This window comes from Coffea eugenioides, chromosome 2, assembly GCF_003713205.1.
Source record: "Coffea eugenioides isolate CCC68of chromosome 2, Ceug_1.0, whole genome shotgun sequence".
NCBI classification, from domain to species: domain Eukaryota; kingdom Viridiplantae; phylum Streptophyta; class Magnoliopsida; order Gentianales; family Rubiaceae; genus Coffea; species Coffea eugenioides.
The window spans coordinates 27,050,377-27,072,432 of NC_040036.1; the positions used below are offsets into that span (position 1 = coordinate 27,050,377).

The window sequence follows — 22,056 nt, forward strand, 5'->3', positions numbered from 1 at the left end:
TGAGCAGAGCACTGTCAACCAAGAACCTGGGGTTATCAGTCTATGAAAAGGAACTTCTTGCACTAGTAATGGCAGTAACGAAATGGAGACATTATTTGGTTGGGAGTCACTTCATTATCAGGACAGATCACCAATCCTTGAAATATTTACTGGATCAAAAACTGAATACTGCTCTCCAGTATAAGTGGATGACAAAATTAATGGGCCTGGACTATGAGATACAATACAAAAGAGGGACTGAAAATCTGGTTGCAGATGCCCTATCTAGGAGGCAGGAAGCTGTTGCGGACTCTCCCTTACACTCATGCTTGGCTATTACTGCAGTAAGACCTGTCTGGATAGAAGAATTGCAGAAAAGCTATGAAGGGGATGATCACTGCCAGAACATTATGGCTCAGCTAATACTGGATCCTAATGCTCACACAGATTATACTATGGTGGATGGAATGCTAAGGTATCAAGGGAAACTGTATGTGGGGAGTGCCAATAACATCAGAAACCAGATCATCCAAGTACTTCATGCTTCAGCAATAGGGGGACATTCTGGACAGAACAGCTGCTGGCAGAAAGTTAGATCATTGTTCCACTGGCCAGGGATGAAGCAGGAGGTAGTAACTTTCATACGAAACTGTGATACATGCCAAAGAAACAAATCTGAGAATGTGCTTTACCCTGGTCTGTTGCAACCAATTCCAGTTCCTACACAGGCATGGACCCATATTGCCATGGATTTTATTGAGAAACTACCCAAGTCACAAGGTTATGATACCATAGTAGTAGTGATCGATAGATTTACTAAGTTTGGCCACTTTATCAGGCTCTCTCATCCCTTCACTGCCAAGGAGGTTGCAATAGTCTTCCTGGACAACATATATCGAATGCATGGATTACCTGAATCCATCATCACTGACAGAGACAAGGTCTTCACTAGTGGATTCTGGAAGGAACTATTCAAGGTAATGGGGACAGATCTACACTATACATCCTCTTACCACCCCCAGTCTGATGGCCAGAGTGAAAGGCTCAACCAGTGCGTGGAGAACTATCTGAGATGCATGACAGGAGAAATGCCATCCCAGTGGAGCAAATGGCTATCTATGGCAGAATGGTGGTACAATTCTACCTACCACTCCAGTCTCCAAATGACACCATTTGAAGCATTGTTTGGATATAAGCCTGTGCCTCTACCATTAGGACCTTACCTGGACTCTGTCATCCCTGCAGCCTCCAACTTACTACAGGAAAGAAACAGGATATCCAACTGCATCAGAGACAACCTGGCCAAGGCTCAGCAAAGGATGAAATATTTTGCTGATCAACACAGGAGTGAGAGGGAGTTTTCAGTAGGGGATTGGGTTTTTCTGAAACTTCAACCATATAGGCAACAAACAGTGGCAGTAAGGAAGTGCCTCAAACTGTCTGCCAAATATTATGGACCCTTCCAGATAGAGGAGAAAGTCGGTTCAGTGGCTTATAAACTGAAGTTGCCAGCAGACACTAGAATACATCCTGTGTTCCATGTTTCACTACTTAAGAAGAAACTGGGACTGGTGCAAGGTAGTTCTACTAAGCTACCAGAATTTGACGCCCAGGACCAATGTCCATTGCAACCAGAGTCAGTCATGCGCAGAAGAGTCATCTTGAGAAATGGACAACCTGTTATTCAGTTCCTGATTAAGTGGAATCAACTAGAGCCTGAGGAAGCTTCTTGGGAGGACAAGTCTTTCATTGAACGACAATTTCCTACATTTCAGACTTGAGGACAAGTCTTTTGTTAAGGGGAAGGGATTGTCAGGCTGCTGAGTATAAGGACTGCAGCATAATAAAGGCTCAATTTGAGCATTAGTCTGTTAATTCAATAGGATTGTACAAATGATGCTGTTTTGGTCTTGCTTAAGTACTAGTAAACGATGTCGTTTCATGTAATGAGCCATTAGTTAGGTAATTCAGTTGTAATCGTCTGACACAAGCTGTTAGAATTGGTTATATTAGGCGGGGCCCACATGAATGAGGATAACAGATTAGATGTGGTCATTTCTTCCACTTCCTCTCTTCTGAATCTTCTCTCTCTCTCTCTCTCTCTCGACCTTCAATTCCTTGCTCCTTCTCCAATTTCTCCAATTTCTACCAAATTCATCCTAGATCAATCACACAATTCCAGAAACAACCTTGAGTTCGTGACATATTTGTAGCGTTTGAGCCTTGCTCCAATTAGGCATGGTGTGTGGATCCTCAACAAACATTTTAAGGCTTCGGCACCAGCCGCACCACTTGGTTCATAATGCAATTCTGCAAATACCATCATTCATGATGATTCGGTAGTCCATCGGTTCGTATTTACTCTAAAGGGCCTACCCAGTCCAGTCATCGATATCGACCGTCAGAACACAACTATCTATCATGGCCCAAACCATGTCCTTATTGTGCCTTACGGCCCCATTTTTTTTTTTTTTTTTTCCTTTGGAAATTTGGAACTTGCAGATTTCAATTGACCTTTTTCTAATTCGTTAACTAATGAGAATGCAGTAAATTTTTTTTTTTTTCCGTTTTGATAAAGAGACCTATAAATTTATTAAATCAATTCAACTGATATGTGCACATAAACATTTTTAATGAGGTGATTGCAAAGCATCAGTAAAATGACAAGGAGTTGAAAATCCCAACAGATTGCATTGCAAGTTTACATTTCTTTTAAACAATGAATCAAAGCAACATTTGCAAAGTTAACATGACATCTAACCTCTTTAAGGTATAAAAGGTTCCAAATAATCAGCAATTCTCAACAAACAATCCCAAAAGGACTGGAAAAGATTTCATGCTCCCACAGACGCACACAAATGTTTCATGTAATGTGTTCCCAGGTCTTAGTTTGATGACAAATAACGCTTATAAAGCTTCTTCAGCACTTGAATCCCGAAAGGCACAGCCGCAGCAGATAACACATAACGAAACCTGACAGATTCATCGGGAGCAATTGCAAAAATTGCCGAGGCATAAGTAGCAAACATTGACAGAGTGGCAAACCATAGCTCAAGATGGAAAGGGAATTGCTGTGGAAAGTGCAAAGGTATTTGCTATCAAGAAAACGTAAAATGCTTGTTTCTGATCTGCATATATAGCCCTCCCTGCCCTATGCCCACCTGCATCATCTTGCCAAACGCCTCCTGGTGGATTCACCCCAGCTTGAAAGGTCACAGCTGCTATTAATGCTGCTACAATGAGCAGCACATTTCTTGTGTCAGTCGGAGTTTCTTGATTTTCGTCATATATACCGGAATCTGAACCAGCCACCTTTAGAAGAACCACCATGTTTGGGCGCGGGCGTGGGCTCTCCATTTCCATCTAGGAAGCAAGCGTATAGTTTTGGGATGAAATTGCTAAGCTCGACCTTTTTGAGACTTGGCAGCAGAGCTCAGACTCGGAAAAAAACGACTTTTGCCTTGGCTTCGGGCAAGTTTCCATAATTATTTGTTGGACTTGGTATTACCATTTCTTTGCTCCCAGTTGCAGTAAAATAATAGCGTCAACTAGTTACCTGTAGTTTTTTGCTCCATCTTTTTTCCAGCCACAGCCAATAATGTAAAAGCTCACAAACATATTTCCAGTTGGATCATTATCCCTCGGGAACAGGTCTGTTGACAAACTACGCCTGTTATCTGATACATATGATTTGAATAGTGTTTCAAGTGGACGAGTTAACCTTATAATTTTATTCCTCTTTCTTTATTTCCAGCCACAGCCAATGATATGAAGCTCACAACCACATGTCAAGTTTGATGATTATCCATCGGGGCAAGTCCATTTAACCAACCACATTATTTGATTCATATTATTTGATTCAATCGTTGTAAAACAATCCATTTCGAAGCTGTTAGTTATTTATTACGTGTAAGACTCACAAAATTTTGTTTTATAATTTCTCTCCGTTAAAGTGAACTACATCTTATGAAATTAGACAAAAATCGACACAAACGATCGATTGACCTAACGGTTTGCGCCCAAATCCGAAATATGCACTCTTTTCCAGCTTCATCTAAAGGAAACAGATAATGTAACCTGAAATTCACAGTTGTTTTTAAAAATTAAGTTGACTGATTGAGAGCTGATATAAGACAAATGGTGTAGCATTGAAGAAACAGCAGATGTAAATAAAATCTTCTGCTCTTCAACGGAATCTCCATAATATACATATTTCTATTTCCCCTTTTTCCCTTATTTTTCCCCCTTTTTATAGCAACAGTAATTCAGGTAGTTGAGCGATCAGTTTTAATTATTTGCTAAGAAAGCTAAAAAATTTGATTTAAAGATGGGCTCAAAGAGTTACAGAGTCATCAACAAAGAGCTCAACAGAGTCGACCTTTATAGCTAACGTTACAGAAATAGCGCATTGGCATCCCCCAATCAACAGAGAGCTAACAGAGTCGCTCCTTGCAGGACCTGAGCTTTCACCATTCCGGGTTTTAATACTTACAAGAAGCCTAATAATCTAAATTGAATAAGGATAAAAAGACCCTGAGGGACTTCTGACGACATTCAACATTGCTACCATCAGTTCCGCTGCTATCTCGGACATCATGCATCCTCCCTAAATAACTTCGTCCCTACAAAAAAAAAAGTTCAGTACATTCGCAACTTTTTCGCAACAATGCTGCATTGCCAAAACATTTTCAAGACAAGAAGGCAGTGGATGAACTCAAGAACAACATTGCGGTATCCAACTAGTTAAACATAAAGCACCAAAAGTAGGAAATCAATCTATTCTGGCTTCATGTCGGCATCAGTTACTGAATAAATCTTTTTATCTTCAAGCCACATAACAATAGGACTGACCAAGGGAAGTCCCAAAAATACAAAAAGATAATTTAAAAATAAAAGAGGGCTGGTGTTCAGGAAAAAACATACTATCTCATATAGAACATCCTAATCATGTTAAACATGTACTTTTATCCTTGATCAAAGCATTAACCAAGATGCTTAAACCACAGTAGATTTTAATTGCAGAAAATTGGGTTCAAAATCATTCCAGTATGCTTAAGCTAAAGGGTACTGATGCTACTATGACTTGATGCTGGCTCAACATCAACGATAAGGATGAAACAAACCAATTTGGGCACTTCAAAGTAATAAAGAAACCACGTATTCAAGAAACGTCTATGTTGAGTTGGGACATCTAACTCAATTTTATTTCGACAGGAATAAGGTAACAGTAACAGCTTGCACAGTAGGGAGTTTGAAAATCACTAGTTCACAATGCTTTCATCCTTAGAACTGTTACATACCATACCATAAACAGGAAATCCAAAGGCAAAAATATTTTTGGATAGTCCAAATCAGTAGGAGTACAAATATGCATCAGGATTTTCTCCATGCCCTAAGGGTCATATATCAGCCTAAACATATTAAGAATGTCAAAATCAGAGAGAGAGCGAGAGAGAGAGAGAGAGAGTCTCAAAACGTATTGATTCTTCTATGCAATCGAAAATGTTGAAAACATTAGAAACCCCAAGACACTGACTTTGAAGCCTGTCTCATGGACAAGAGGTGCAAAAAAGCAGAAGCAACTTAGATTCGAACTTTGAATAACATACTAAACATACCCATCTAGATGGATGAATGCGGCCAGAGAACCACAAACTGCTCCGGAAAATGCCGATAAGCCTAACTTATAGGGAAGCTCTAAAATGGCAGCAAATAAAAGTCAAATTGCTATTAGCAATAGGAAACCATCTGGCACAAGAACTATATTAGTGATCACAACAAAAATTTACCCATGAAATCAACTAGAGCTCGAACACGCCCTTTCTTTGAATTTGTAGCCGCTCTGCACCAAACACAAATCCAGGTCATGCCCCAGCTAATAGGTAACATGCTTGAAATCAGAGGCCAAAGCCCAAGCAGCAGACTGTCGGGAAAAAGAGAAACCAACATACAGAAAAAAAAAAAAAAAAGAGAGGAGAAACTGCGAGGGTTGAAAAACAAAAAAAAAAGGAAAAGCAGACATCTTCTTCGCAATGTTAGACCCTTTTCGCTAAGTAATTTACAAGTATAAAATAATGCATGCCTGCTCTTGCTCTTTCTCCAAACACTCATGAGGATGAGAAACAAGCCACAATTAGAATCAAGAAAGCAAGAAAATGGGAAAGACACCTATTATCCATAGGAACTTAATCTGTTACCAGAATGACTCATAAAACTTAGAAGGAGGGGACATTAAAGGAACAGGTTGCCACTAATCAGCAAAGGTTTACAGTTATATTTGCTACAATATCAGGTGGAGGTGGCCCAAGATTTTAATCCTCCAGTAATAGTAGTCTGATCCAGAAAAAATACAAATTATTTTCTCAGAATCATAAAACACATAAATTAACGGAAACCGGGCTAATTAAATGCATGGACACAGAAAATTGGCAAAAGAAATTAGTATGGTATAGCATGGGTTTTAGCAGAAAGATACTCGGAGGAAAAAAAGCGGTGGGCGGGCGGTGGAGCCATGGCCGTTCCTCCCATTGCAGAGAAATGCTTAGCGGTCAGACATTTACTAAAATTGCGCCTGAGGGCAAAAAACAAAAATAAAAAGTGAGTGGATTGTGAATCAGAGGAGAAAAGATACGAAAGAGAGAGCATACCCGAGCTGCGTTGCCATGGCTTTGAATTTCTCTCCGCGAAAAGAAACCCCAAAAACAAGAGAGCAATAAGTTGGTGTATCAAATTAATTAACAATAAAAATTAGGGGCTAAATAGGCACTTGTAAAAAAGTTTAAAAATAAAATTGGCTGTTTTAGTACAAATCACAGGTGAATTACCTTTGCCTTCGAGTAATGGGTTATTTTAACAACTTTAGTCGAATCTAATTCGTTCCACGTTTTAAACAAGCTAAAGTCGTATTGAAACATGGAACTTAGATTGATTCAACGTTGAGTTGATCCCAAATCAAGGAGAAATGAGAATGGAGAAAGAAGGTGATAAAAGTTGCGGGATGGGCTGGGAAATGCGAGATAGTGGGAGAAGACGCTTCAAATCTTCTGTTTCAAATTAGTCTCTAGTCCCTTTGTTCCTATTTTGCACAGGTGTCACGGTGTCTCTAACTTTTTGATAATCTAAATTCAAACAAATCGATAATAATCGGTTAAACAAACTAATTTGAGGAAAGAAATCGAGAACTTTTCTAGAATGAGAGCTGTTGCATCAAGCATTTTAGTAACGGTATGGGGAGGGGAGGAAATGGTATGGGGAGGGGTAAGAGGCATTTTAAAAAAAGTTATCAAATACTAACAAAATTCTTTTCTTTTAATCGTTTGTGATGAAAATAAAAATATTTCCTCACAATTTAATAAAATATAAGGCAATAAAGAGAAATAATTTGAGATTTTGATATATGTTGTAACTTTTTGCAATTGCAACTTCTCCGAAACTACCAGAATTCATTTCTTTCCTAAATTGTTTTTGATAAAATAAAGTTTTATACCTATTAGTGTCATTGGCACTAATTAATATATCTAAATTATACTTAAATTATTATATCTAAATTAATATATACATTAATAATTATTACTTTCAATTATATTTCTATACTTTTCCTAATTAATTTTATGCTGGGCTTGATAAACCTTCAAAATAAGGATTAAATTTACAAAAAAAAAACCCCAATAAACTATATGCCTAGTTGTAGATTACCCTAAAAGTATTTTTATAGGAACTTTTCTCCTTTCACGATATAGTTGGATAAATCTACCCTTTCTATATTAAACATTGTTGTTTTTCCTTTTCCCCTATTATTTTCTTTTTAGTTTCTTCCTTTTATTTTTTATCTCCCATGCTTTTATTGTTTATATACCTAGAATATAATTTTCAATATTGTTTAAATCAGTATACTGGATTGTTCAAAATTTGTTTATTTCTTAATTTTGTGTGTCAATATTTTATAAAAGAATTCTATAGTATAGAAGATTTTTTTTTTTACCAAATTGTGAAGTCAATGCCATTTAAGAAATTGAACTATTCAAATATATATGAATAAAATAGAGATATTGATTAATCAATTATTAATAGTATCAATAACAAATTGCATAACTTTGCTTTCTGATGTGATATATAATATGTTATTTTTGCTACAAATTGTTGTGTAATTGTGAACTGTAATTGGTTTGTAGGTACTTAAATTGCTAAATTACTAGATTAATACACTTTACGATACAAGCTACACATATTTTGTAATAACAAAGAGTTTATAATGAATTATTAAGAATGAATTTAATAATTAAACCAACTAAAAAATTAAGTTAAAAAATATTAAAAATATTTAGACAAGTATTTTAGCATCAGAGGAAAACAATTGGCCAGTGATATGAGAGAAGGGGGGTAAAATAAGAAAATAAAAATAACCTCCTTTTTTAAAAAAAAAAAAAAACCTCAAAATAATTGCTAGCAGGTTTTTAGTCCTTCAACTCGTCAGTCTATTTTCTGTCCCATTTTATTGAGTGAATACACCTGGACGCATCAACTGATTTGTGCAATCTCCCGGTCCTCCCTGAACCAACTTCTACCACCAGTATGCTATGCTTATCTATGAAAGAACTCGTTTCTATTTTCTCTTGTTTGCCTCACCCTAATCGCTCTTTGTTTCATGAAAATTTTCAGGCACATATAGGAAGCCTTGGGTTTTTAGACCTGGTAAGGAAATTAGGGTTCAATGGCAAAGCTGCAGCTGCTGGGGTAGGCTATTTACCGTTTCTTTGTTCTGAAAGTGTATTTAAACTCTAGTTCGCCCTCGGTTTGTTCTTTTTGATTCGTTTTCTATAGGCAATCATGAAAGCTTTGTACTAGTACGCAGTAGTATGTGTCTGCTGTTTCTTTTTTTTTTTTTTTCCTGATTATTTTCTTTTTTAATTTTGCAGGCGTAATATTGGCAGACTCTTTACTTTCGGGCATCTGTCTTCTGATTTGGGAGTTTCGTCTGTGAGAGGAAGAACAGCACTGGCTCCGGCCACAGCCCGCAATTTTTGCACCCAGTACAATTCTGCCAAGCCCCTTCGTTTAGTTTGTTGAATTATTGTTATTTCTTTTCGTTTTTTCTACTGAAGAGTGGGATGATCAACTATTGCATCTGCTATTTTGACTTGTCACCCAACCCTTGGAACATACTACAGCCCCAGGCGGCCATTTTGTTGGCCTTGTGTATGTGTGTAGTGGTAACCCGCTTTCATGCCTTTTTTTCTGTAGGCTGCCTCCTCCTCCACCACCTCGGGAAAAATGGCGTATTCGCAGTCTGGTGAAGTCCATTGGTAAAATTCCTTACAGCTGAAGTGGTAATATGTTTTAAGTTTCTTTCATTGCCTGTTTTTACAGTGACTAACTAGTAGTACTTCACTTCTTTTCTTGCCTTGTATGCTAGATGAGACAAGACTGAGTTGCATAATTGCCTTTTTTGGATCAGCGTTCCTCTTCTACATCTTTATGGAGGATGAGTATGTGTCTTTCATCTTTAAAATTCATTTGATCTCTTTATTTTTCCGTCAGCATCTTTGAATATCTGTTATTTGCTTTGTGCTGATTTGTATTTCCTCTTCAACTTGCATATAACTCCTAAGATGAACAAGTGTAATTTTCCATTTTCAAGCTGCATAAACATTTTCTAGTCCTCTTTGAATCGAAGAATCATATCCTTGGGAATCTATATATGCATATAGTTGGAACTTCAAATTACTGTTTCCAATTGTACTCTTATTTTGTCTATGACGTAGAGCATGTTTGCTATCTTGCCATGCATTTTTTGCTTAAGCAATCGAGATGTTGATTTCTTTTGATTTATCATTGTGGTAGTTCTGGAATGTAGATACGCAATTTAGAATCATGGACGTAACTCTTCCCCACTTGTCCAAAGGGACAACTTATTTGGAGCATATTAAATTGGAGGTCAACTTATTCCTGGTATATTCCAACTTTGCATATGTGTTTTGGTTGTGCCATCTTGAGATCTTTTTTCAGTTATCCTTTCCAAAGGATAGACTCTGTCAGTCCCTCTCTTCCCTTTTCCCTATAACAACTGCCCTTCAATATTGGTAACAGCAGATTAGTGGATGTCTAGCTGAAATCCTGGGGTTGCCACCATAAATATGCACATGCATGTAAAAGGCACCTTAGCCAGAACGGATACAAGGTCAACGCAGATAGGATATTGATGAATGAATGGGAGCCTTAGTTTAAGCTTTGATATGGAAACTAGAAATTCACTTGCAACTTTTTTCTCTTGGCAAATTGTTTGAATACTTGTTCTTTAGACAGGATATTTTTCTTTATTAGGCATGAATTATTAGGTTGCATTTGGGTTTCAATGATCAGATTTACTGTAATACCTTGCTATGCTTCTCATTCTATTGCTTGTATGAGGTGTCATTACATTGTTTATGTTCTATCTTGAGTTCATGGACTATCTTCTTTTTCTTGAGGAACTTTTGCTATAGGGAAGAGGTCCTTGTGAAAAATTTACGAGCAAGGTTCATTTTTTGATCGGAATAGAGTCCTGTAAGATGTTTATTTAGCAAGGCAAACCTATTTATGGAAGTTCAATACTGCAATGAGGTGTAAGGAACCTGTTTTTGGTTATGTACATATCTCCCTGTGGCTCGTTGTTTGCGAAATGTTCAAACTTTATCTATCAAGTAATGGAATAACGGTATATTTGTTTTTTCAGGATCATGGATAGGCGCCAGATCAAAGAGGGAGTCTGCCAGAAGGATGGCACTTGACCTCCTGATATCACTTCTATACCAATAGGACTTCGAATCATGGCTTATATATTGTAAGGATTATTTTTTTTAATCACCAAAATTATGCAGGTTTAACATGACTTGAAGGGGTAACTTTTGGTTTAACTTCATGGTGCTTTACAGTCGAGAACCTTTCTTATACGTTTGTACATAAAAACAAGGATAATGCTTCCTTGAAAATGATGCACTTGTAGCTGCCCCACTCCACACACACACATATACAGAAACATAAACACACAAACGCAGACACACAATTGATACGGCTTATTGGAAGCTTGTCCTTGCATATGATCCAAGATTGAAGCACAGTTCATGTTGAAGCCGAATTATGCAATACTTTTGGCACTTGACCCCCTTGGTAGTACGTAGCATCTAATTTTGCTAGTTTCTAGGCCAGTTAAATCTGCAGCAAGTGGCTAAAGGGCCCCTGTATAAGCTTTGCACATCATCATATTGGTTCTCAGCCCTTAGGATGCTTAGTGAGTTAGTGATGGTGGATGAAACAGTAATTATCAGCATTACAATACTTTATGGTGTGGTGTGAAAGAAAGAGCAGGAGAAAAGAGTGCTTAATTCTAACCGAAAAAAAGAGCAGAGAAAAGGGCATTCTGCCCTTATTGTCGAGACTTTAGATGGCCAAAGTGCAGCGTTATCTTTTCTTGGTTCTTGTCTTTGGATTTATCAGCACTTCAGACAGCCAACGCTGGTGAGCTATGGGGCCTCTGCGGTTCCTAGAAACCATTTGAGAAAACGTACAGCGTCAAGTAGCTTGTGCAGATGCCCACACTAGAATTATTCGAGTAAATTAACATGTAAAAATAACCTACTTTGGCTTTTGTTTTTTGATGCAACATTGTTACAATTGATTTTATGCTGGGGAAAGAGAGAGTGATGGATTTATCTAATCTACCGAGAGGTTTGATTATATTTCCTCCTTCTCACTTTGATGGTCTTGATTTTTTTTTTCTCGCACAATTTTAGAAAAGTAAAAAAAAATAGTTAACTTTGTTAGACAAGTAAATTTAGCCTATTAATATTAGAAGGATCACTAATCACTATACTTATACGTTAATTAAGCAGTAATAATAATGGTATATTGTGTCATTCAAGACATATACCAAAATAATTATTGGTGAAAAAGTTGATTATATTAGATAAGGTAGGCAATATTTACTGACAACGGAGTATATTAAATAGGAGTGTTTTAGAAAAATTAAAAATTAGGTTTATTTTTCAATTGAAAGATAGACTATAATTTGAAACATATAAAAAAAGAAAAATAGGATGATGAAAGCGGTGTAGAGGAGCAACATTTTGAGTGGAAAATTGCTCAATGTGCACTTTATGCTGCCAATGTCCAACTCTAGTAAAAGGACTCGCAGGCGGGAGAGGCAGATACTTCCAAAAACCATATAATTTGAGCCAAAACTACAATTACTCCAAAACCGACAGGGTGCATTTATTGTTATACTCCTCTAATACGACGCAACGTGGATGCCAAAATCAAAGCAAACAATCTCCAGTTATACTCTTCTTCCGTAGAACATCTCCTCACCTTTTTTTACTTTCAGCATCTGTGAAATTTTAGGAAGCATTTGAATAATCGTTGTAATATTTCGTCACTCTCCACACATCACCGACCCCGGCTCTAAAGCCGCCGCCCGCCACCACTCTCCCCATCACTTTCGCCATCACCTCTTCCCCCCGGCCACCCCCTTCTCCTCCATTCCCCCTCCCCTCCTACCTCTCCCTCTTTTTTTTTCTTTTTTTTTTTTTGTTTGTTGTTTCTAAAGCTTTGATTTTTCTGTTGTTTTACATTTGATTCTTGAAACTCAAATGAGCTTTGGGGACTCAAAAGTGGTCCTATGGCTTTTTAACTTTTTACTGCTTTACTGGTTTACCCCATAGCGTGTGGATGGATTGAAATTTGATTGTTCGTGCAATTTGAAGTTTCTTGGACAGAGGCGTTGAATGATGGTATTCACTGAGGAACCACTCGTTTGGCCTGTAACTGATTGACTTGCTCAGTAGTTCTCGAGATGCCGTTCACGCATAAAAAAAGTATTGAATTAGGTTCATTAAAGAAATGAGGGGAAAAAGAGGTGGCGCGGGAAGGGAGGAGGAGGTGGCAGGGAAAGAAGGGGAGGGAGGAGAGGACGAATGGAGGAGAAGGGGATGGAAGAGGAAAGGGGAGGTGGTGGTAGCCCAGCAGGCAGCAGTAACAGCAGTGGGGGAGACGGCAATGGCGGAGGAGGTGATATGCTAAGGAAAGGACACAAGGCATGTGCTTTCGGTATTTTGGGGTAGTAAAATTTTTAGGGTGTTTGAATAAGTTTCTTTAACTAAAGTTTTATCTATATTAAAGACATGAAAAAAAGATGTAATACCTAACATGGCCTTAATTATTTAAAGGATGATGGTAATTTCAAATGTTGTTTTCGACAATGGGAAAGCAATACGTGTGATTACTACCCACACAAAAAACAAATCGAAGATTAAAATTCTAAGTTCTAACTATAATCCGCAAAATAGTTCAATTGTACCCGTTCAAATAACATCTAGTATTTCAGATGAAAAAGATCACATTTAATACCAAAATCTAGTTGTTATTTTTATTATTGAAATCACCGATTGATTTATAACATGTGTGCAAAAATTGAATTTTAAATTCAAATTTTGCATAGTTGTCATTTGTCCAATGTTAACAGTATATGTGAGAAAGATTAATCCTTTGTTTATAGAGAAAATCTTATGTACATTAACAGTGTATACACTATTACCGTTAACATATGTGCAAAAATTGAATTTCGAATTCAAATTTTATATAGTTATCATTCATCCAACGTAACATAATCTACCAACTGCCCAAGGGATGCATACCCGTACATTATATATATTTTATATACCAAACAATAAGGTAATTAGTCTCAAACTCCACAGGTATTTTAGCACTAAATTTAAGAACAGACATCGTCACATCATCCTGCATCACTAACATCCCACAGAAGGTAGACATTTTGTCCCCAAAAAGGAAAAAAAAAAAAAACAGATTATGTTAATGAGTTCAAACACCATCATCCCTGCTACTGCCTCCATCAGTGCCACCGCCATCCCTGAGGTAGGAAAAAACAGATTTGATTTCAACAACATATGTGCTTAGCAAGCATCTAGGTATTAAACTACAACAGCAGACTGCAGAAGCACAAGTATGGAAGAAGATGATCATTTTACCACCCAAATACAGCAAACTAAACTTAGATTTCACAGGCAGTGCAGATGTAACTTGGAACAGAAAAAGAGTTAAATAGTCTTGGATCTAAGTAGCACTATTACCAGTCAAATGCCGTCAGACCAATTTACCTCGCACAAACTATAAGAAGCTTCAATATGTAACCAGACAAATGAACAGAACAAACCTCTTGCTGCTGAACTTCAAGTTTGCAATGCCAGTCCTGTCAAGTCAAGAAAAGCACACGAAAATTGAATGAATGTTGAGCAGTTTTTCAAGTTATAGATCCTAGCAAGAGTTGAAGATACTTTTAATAAAACAATTAACGAGTTAACTAACTTAAATAGGAGCAATAAGAAAATTCCAAAATCTAAGTGAAAAGTTTGGCACAAGACGACAAGAGCTTCCTTTTCTTAGTAACCGAGCTATAACAAAGAATGAAGACATGAAGAAGACAATTGTTCTGAATATGTTTGAATTCAACTCAATCCAAACCCATTCGATATGATTTGACATCCGCACAGAAAAGGTGCAACATAAGATTGGGAAACTGTATCAGCAATTTTTCACCACTTTATCGAATTAATTTAGTTAGATTCCTTTGCCAGAAACAATACACCACTCATGGAGGGATTTTTCCTCAAATTCTTCTCTGTTCCAATCACTTCTCATTCTTGGGGTTGGGGAGGGCGGGGGGGGGGGGGTGGTGGGGGTGTTGACTAACCAGAAAGTCAACATTTCAGTATCAGGACTCCAAGGCTTCTCCCAGTAGAAAAAGTAGACAACTAAGAATTCGACAGCTAAGAGCTTATAACATCAGATCCACCAGATTATATTACTCCGTGCCAAAACATGGAACAAAGAAAACAAAAAAAAAATTAATACTAACCTAACTCAAAAGGAAATTGCTTCAACATGTAAGTGAATTAAGTGTGATTAAATGACAAAATCACACTTAATAGGGTGAAGGCCCACGAGTGAAATATCTTCTCGATAACAAAGGCATGTTCAATATGAATATGGAGACACTCAAGAAATTTTCCAATTAATATTATACTCAAACAAAGCAGGAGAAAGAGAGAACCTCGACCAAACTGACTTCGTAAACTGTTTGATTTCACACCAAGTACTGCAATTAGGAAAGAAAGTTAAACAAAATAATGAAATCAGGATTCAATAAAATGATCAACAATGTATAGACGAGATGAGCTCTTGATTGCACCTTTGAACCACACAAGCAAGAACATATGTCCCAATAGTCAGCTGTAAACAGTCATCTGGCAGGACAAAAAATTGGAATTTTTTGAATAAACAAAACAAAATCACATTTGAAAGTCCAAATTTTTTTTTTTTTCCTTTTTCACCCAAAAAATTCACATTTGGAAAAAAGAGAATTTGACAAAAAGAGCTTACTGAATGATAATTCCTTGAATTCAGCCATAAGCTCGTGAAATTCTCTTTTAAGATGTGTAGCAGACCTGCATAAGAACATAAATCCTCAGGAATTAGTAGAAGAAATTGCGGGAAATCCTGTATTTCAATTCTCTTGTTCTCAAATCAGTTCTCACATTTTAACAATCTGTTCAACTAAACTAAGAGGTTTCACTTTAGAAAAGTAAGCTTTGCCCTTGAATGCCCAACAAACGCTTTGCGGACCAAGCTACTACTGTATGGCCTGATACTAGAACGAAAAGCCAATTGCAGGATGAAACGCACTACTGGATTTAGTCATCTTTTAACAGTTGATAGAAGAGAATAGAGATTCAATCTATCTTAGAACAGACACTTGTTCAGCAATCCAAGCTCTCAAAACACTAGCTATGTGTTGATACTTATGAACTCTGTCAAAAGGAAATTACCGGCCATAGAAGTATATACGTACGGGGAGCCACCATATTCGATGATCACATAACTCTTTCAAATGACTAATAAATTTTCCAAATTGAGGAGAAGAAGACAAAGGATCTCATATTCCAGAAAAGTTCGATTTGCTCAAAAGATACAAAATACCAATAAAGCAGATAGTTAGCTCTAACACAACCATTATCTGCTAAACTTACAAAAGTGAACATAACATGCATTAAGGAAAGAGAAAAAAAAGTCATGATATCTGAATCAATTTGTAAAAGAACTACCAGGATGAGAACTGGCGGCCGGCAGGCAGTAAAGCCATTGCTCTTGCACTTGCACCGCTCCTCGCGGTTGAAGACCCCCCAAAACCCGCTGAGAAAGGGCCAACGGTGGTAAAATATTTGCCTAAATTCCGCCTGAAACGAATACATAAGAAGAAAAAATTTAGGCTATAAGATATGTATACATATGTGTTTGTTGCATTAGAAATAAATTAAATTATAAACGAAATCGAAAGAGAATCGAACAAAATGCCATTCGATCTAACCGAAGATGCATCGCCATCGCTCTTATTGAGTCACTGCAAAGTCCAGAAAATCTACAAAGGAAACAAAAAAAAAGAAGATCAAATTAAGAGCGGACATGTAAATAACCAAGCATCAATTTTTCTGTTGTTTTACATTTGATTCTTGAAACTCAATGAGCCTTGGGGACTTAGAGTGGTCCTACGGCTTGTTAACCTTTTACTGCTTTGCTGGTTTATTCCATAGCGTGTGGATTGATTGATGATAGTATTCACTAAGGAACCAGTTGAAGGGCATAAAAATATTTAATTAGATTCATTACAAAACTTCAGGGAAAAGGTGGAGGCAGGGGAAGGGGAGGAGGTGGCAGGGAAAGACGGGGATGGAGGGGGAAAGAGGGAGGTGGTGGTAGCCGGCAGTAGTGACAGCAAAAGGGAGAGACGGAAGAGGTGATATATGGTGAGGGAATGTGGTGATAGAAAAGGGCACAAGGGGTGTTTTTGGTATTTTGGGGCATATATATATATATATATATATATATTTTTTTTACAGAAAATTTGGTGTGTTTTCAATATGTTGCTGTCCTTGGTTTGATGTAGTCCTGTTTTTCAGGTGGTGAAGGGGAGAAGCCGCGGAGCAACGAGTGAAAGATTTCAGGGTGTTATTAAAATGCTGAAAATAATTGAATGACAATTATCATTTTATTATTCATAGATCCATTGGATTCTAAAGTAAATCCCAACTATATCGATATTTTGTCAGGTATAATACCCTTTTGATCCAATCCCAAATTTTTGAGACCCGAGATTAGCTTTGTGCATGGTAACTAGAGGTTTTGCTACCACTAGCCAATTTATCCAATAAAAAAAAACAAATAAGGAAAAGGCATAGAACAGCGGACCAAACTTGGGCCTGAAAATTGAATCTTTCACAAGCACGGGCTACTAGTACTGCAAAATTCATTTATGTACAAAAGTATTATCTTTGATTTAGGAATAGACGCACTGTTAATTTTAACCAGTACATTGCTCGAAATCTGATGTCAAATTGTAATTTGAAGTCCTTGACCATTAATTTCTGGCCTGTCGTTTATGCTTTGCTATTTCCCACTTGGTGGGGAGAAACATGAATGCTATTTGGAATCTTGATACATACATGGGATACTTGTTCAACAGTTAAACTTTGAGGGTTCATTCTGATTTCTTGTTTTATGCACGTGACGTGCGTACAGGTCTCCTTGGACCCCAAGGAAAGAAACAATACTGCTTACAAGCTGGAGACATTAATTTTCTGCAGTTTACAGAAAGCTTTCGGGCAAAGATGTCGACAGAGGCTTAAATGTAGTGGCAGATGATTTGCTGTGGGACTTTGTGATGCATCATAAGTCCCATTACGTTTTGATCAATCATTGCAAATCTTCACTCTCATTTTTATGGTTAAATAAGCAGTGAAATTTATTATGTTTGCTATATATCAAGATTTTCTTTTTGGCTATTCAGCTTCTATTGTGAGAATTCTAAATCCTTAATGAAGCTTGCAAAGGATTTCATTTCACCTGCAGGCTTCCATGCTTTGCTGAACACAGTATATGATGAAATTATGTGGCAAGTGTTCCTTGGTAATTAAAGCCTGTGAGTCTGCATGGTGAAGCTGAAACGTCCCAGCATTAATTGGCTTCGAATAGAGAAACGAAAAGTCCACCTTGCATGAGAATGTTTTTAGCACAAAACCGAGTCTGTGGCAAGTAGTAGTATGTGCCTGGAGATTATAAGAAAACAGAAAAACCTTTTCTTAATTTGGAAAAATATTAGAGGATTGGCTCCTTACATTCGAAAGTTTAGCAGCCTCTGGAGATGCGCTTTCTTTTTTTGGGAATTTAAATGTGCATTTTTTTTATTTGACGGTAGAATATACTTGGATGTTTCGAAGAACATACGCATGAACTATGATTTGCGAAGAACATACGCAAGAGGTAGCATTGAAGGTGGCCGGGAACTTCGAGCACTGTGCTTGTGTTCAACTGAAAGTTATATGCCATTCTATTATTCCCTTCTTTCAACCCGGATGAACAGCCTGCAGCTTGAAGAAAGAAATGAATGACTCACCGCCTGATCCACCGCCCTCCCCACCCAACCCACCGCCTCATCCACCTACACCTCACCTCCTACCCTCCACTCAATGTAGTCATCTCCATCCTTCCACAATCGACCAGAACTGTCATCACAACCCATCAAGCCAATTCCATTACTCCAGCTTCCTTCAAAGATATACTTGCACACTCCACTCCATTGAAGACCAAAATGCGGTCATCCAAGAAACCTTCTTTAACAACTTGGCTGATGAATGCTCCGATTCAGAGGATGAATCCCCAGATGAATTGGCCTTTATGATTCATACAAGGGATAAACTCAGGATGAGGAAATCCTGGAGCACCTCCTTAGTGGTAAAGGTCCGTAGACGGAACCTAGAGTTCATGTATTTTGATCAGAAGGTAAGGGAAACATGGAAGCCACAAGGTAAACTTTCCGTTGTGGATGCAGGCAGAGATTACTACATCGGAATGGAGCCGAGGATAGTAAGAAGATTAAACGCACGCCGTGCTCTTACCTCTATTTTTTTTTTTTTTTTCATTTTGTATTTACTAACATATGTTGTACGGACGATGGAGCCGATACGAGAAAGTTATAAAATAAGAAACATCTTCTGTATACGTATTAAAGTGAAGCGGGGTACAAGTACTTAGGATTAAAAGGATTTTTGTTTTTGAGGTTCCAGGAAAGTCATGAAGGGATTGATTTAGCTATATGATAACCAGTCAGACATATTTCTTTAAAAAAACAAAAGTGTAAATCTGTGTTGTTTTGAGTGTTAAGGGGAAATAGAATAAAATAAACAAAGTCAAAGACTGATCATGGAAGGATATATTCAGGCCAAAAGCAAAATTTTACAAATAGTAGAAAATGAGGACATGAATTGCAATGTACAAAAAATGGTTTCTATATAGTTATATTAAATGTACAAAGAAAAATCATTTGCCACAAAATCATAAGTTGCTGAGAGCATGTTCTGTCATAAAAATGGAGGTCTAAAAATATACCTTACTAGGCAGCATATTGGTATATATATAAAGAGTAATTCTATCCGAAAACATGAATAAGGATCATGTGAGCATCAATTAATGTGTTAAAAAGGATAAAACCAAGAACAATAAGCTTTTTTGTTTTGTTTTTGAAGAGCTAAAAATTACAAAGTATTAAGTCTTTGAAATGATTGATGCTTTTAGAGAGCCCTGATGGAATACAAATACAAGTATATGATCATAGAAAAGAGAGCAAAGAGGTTAGGCTGTATGCAATGTTAGATGTAGGAAGTAGGAATAAGAACACATGAATCAAGGACAGGAATCTGTTATCACGAAGGCACACTTCTTATGTGTCCCTCTGTTAGCTTGAGTAGGCATAACTGAACAGCAAAGAAAGAAAAGGTAGTATTAGTTATACCTTGTATAGATTGAGACGGCAGAGACACGAGCATTACAGAAGATGAGCCCTGACTCTGACAGCGCATGATTTCTAGGACATGCTACAAATGTTCTAGCTGAACTCTGGGGAATAAGGGATGGCTTATCCCTAGCTCCATCTCTTAATTTGCAATATGTTGAACTTGAAGCTGATGCTATTACTCCATGACAACTAATACAATCTGCTGATATCTCCTCTCATGAGTGTGCTTCCATTATTTTTGACTGCAGGTTCCTGATCTCTGCACTATCGAAAGTCACTCTTAAACACGTTTACAAAGAAACAAACCATCGCGCAGATCAACTGGCAAAGCTGGGTGTTCAGCAATGTAGGACTTCTATTTACCATGAAAATGTTCCTTGTCAGATTAGTAGACCAGTACTAGAAGACACTAGGGGAACTTGCTTCCCCCTTCTGTACCTATAACTTAGTTTAATTTAATATACGCTCTTTCTTAACCCCCAAAAAAACAAAAAACAAAAAAGAAACACGATCAATCTATTTCTCTGTACATTAAGTTGGAACAAAAAGGTAACAAACACTTAAAAGTGCATTAAAGAGGACCTTCAATAGTAAAATTCCTGAGTAATGATATTGTACCATAGAATGCATGCATGAATAGACTATGAAGCAAGACCGGTAGCATGAGATCATAAACGACAGATTAAATAGTTGTTAATCATCCAGAAAGGTTATATACACAGTAAATGGACAAAAGTATTCCACTTTATGAAGGAAAAATCTGTCAAGCACAAATTAGACTATAATCTGAAATGCTTTTTCGTAGTCTGAACCGAAGACATGAATTATTTATTTATAGCTGGTAATTTATTTAATGACAAAGGAGAAAATATCTATCCAGGCTTTTAACTATTACAAAAGCAATGAAGAATTTGGTTAATAAGAAGAATATTAAATATAGAATCACCAAAGGGGGTAACAAATTATGTATTTGTATCCGGTAATTTGATATCAACAGCAAAAAAATATGTATACAGCCTAATAGGGTACGCATAATAAGTGGGAGGGGCTAAATCCACATCCCTGCATACTAAATTCACACCCTATACACTTATTAGACAATTAGGTCCTTAACTTTTATACACTAAATCATCACTCTGTAGTATTTAATTATCTTTTTACATGATGATGAGTATTTAATTATCTTTTTACATGATGATGAGAGGGAATAGTAACATCTTTTCTATAGGAAAAAATTTCACACACGAATCTTTATTTAAGTCTTACCTAGAAATTTCTTTTCTCGTTTCTCTCATTCCAAAATTTATGTTTTTCTTAAGTTGTTTTAATTTTTTTTCTCTTCCCTCTTCTGACCTACTTTTTTTTTTTTTTTTGGTAAAACTTTCTTTAAAACTTACATGTAACCAAATGATAAATATTGGTATGAAGTCAATATGATTGCATATTTCACCTTAGAACTTGCTTGATTTTGATCTTATGGAATTGAAATATGTGAACATTTCTATTTACATGCTTATTAGTAATTACAAATTTTGGATTGCCAAATTAAATTTTAAATTAATAAATATTCTTCAGCTCTTATAAAATATCTGAAAATATTTTTTTTATAATGTACCATTTATTTTTTCTCTTTTTTATCGTATAAATATATGCTTCTTAAAACTGCAAGAAGCATCAAATAAACTTAAAAACTAAGGATATAAATGTTTAATAAGTGTATAAGATGTGGATTTAATATGGAGGGGTGTGAATTTAATCCCTCCCTAAATAAAGTTCTAATCACGGGACTAATAGATTATGATAGTAAGTTGGAATTCTAATCATGGATTTAACCCCTCATATATAATGACTTAAGGCAAAAATATAGACAAAAGTCTTTTTAATAATGACTCAAGACAATAAAGCCAAGAGCCAAAAGTCTTTTTTTGCACTAGCAATTTACAGTTTTGACAAAAAAAAAAAAAATTACAGATAAGACAAAATGCTATTCCTTGACGGGACATTCCACAAAGCTCACATGCACTATGACCCTAAGGCTCTATTCCTCGATTACAAGAGGAAAAATATAATAAAAAAATATTTGTGGGGGAAGAAATTGGACACTCACATCCTGCTCATCATCATGGGCAATATATAAATATAGTAGGGTTGCAAACGAACCGAGCCACTCGAGTTAAACTCGA

The 22,056-nt window shown here is 36.7% G+C and overlaps 2 protein-coding genes across 2 annotated transcripts; one reads left to right on the forward strand and one right to left on the reverse strand.

Annotated features, from left to right (window-relative positions):
• Positions 1-8,458: 8,458 nt before the first annotated feature.
• LOC113762774 lies at positions 8,459-10,871 on the forward strand. The gene is made up of 6 exons (XM_027306367.1): positions 8,459-8,548; positions 8,638-8,712; positions 8,895-9,008; positions 9,220-9,281; positions 9,392-9,464; positions 10,691-10,871. Exons 2-6 carry the CDS (start codon positions 8,690-8,692, stop codon positions 10,743-10,745), a joined length of 327 nt encoding a protein of 108 aa, XP_027162168.1. The 5' UTR covers positions 8,459-8,548; positions 8,638-8,689; the 3' UTR covers positions 10,746-10,871.
• A 2,959-nt stretch (positions 10,872-13,830) lies between these two features.
• On the reverse strand, positions 13,831-16,765 carry LOC113759357. The gene is made up of 8 exons (XM_027301923.1): positions 16,527-16,765; positions 16,394-16,444; positions 16,131-16,262; positions 15,409-15,473; positions 15,218-15,272; positions 15,080-15,124; positions 14,183-14,218; positions 13,831-13,879 (listed from the first exon to the last, which is right to left on the reverse strand). The coding sequence occupies exons 2-8, from the start codon at positions 16,408-16,410 to the stop codon at positions 13,831-13,833; spliced, it is 399 nt and encodes a 132-aa protein (XP_027157724.1). The 5' UTR covers positions 16,411-16,444; positions 16,527-16,765.
• Between the last annotated feature and the right edge of the window lie 5,291 nt (positions 16,766-22,056).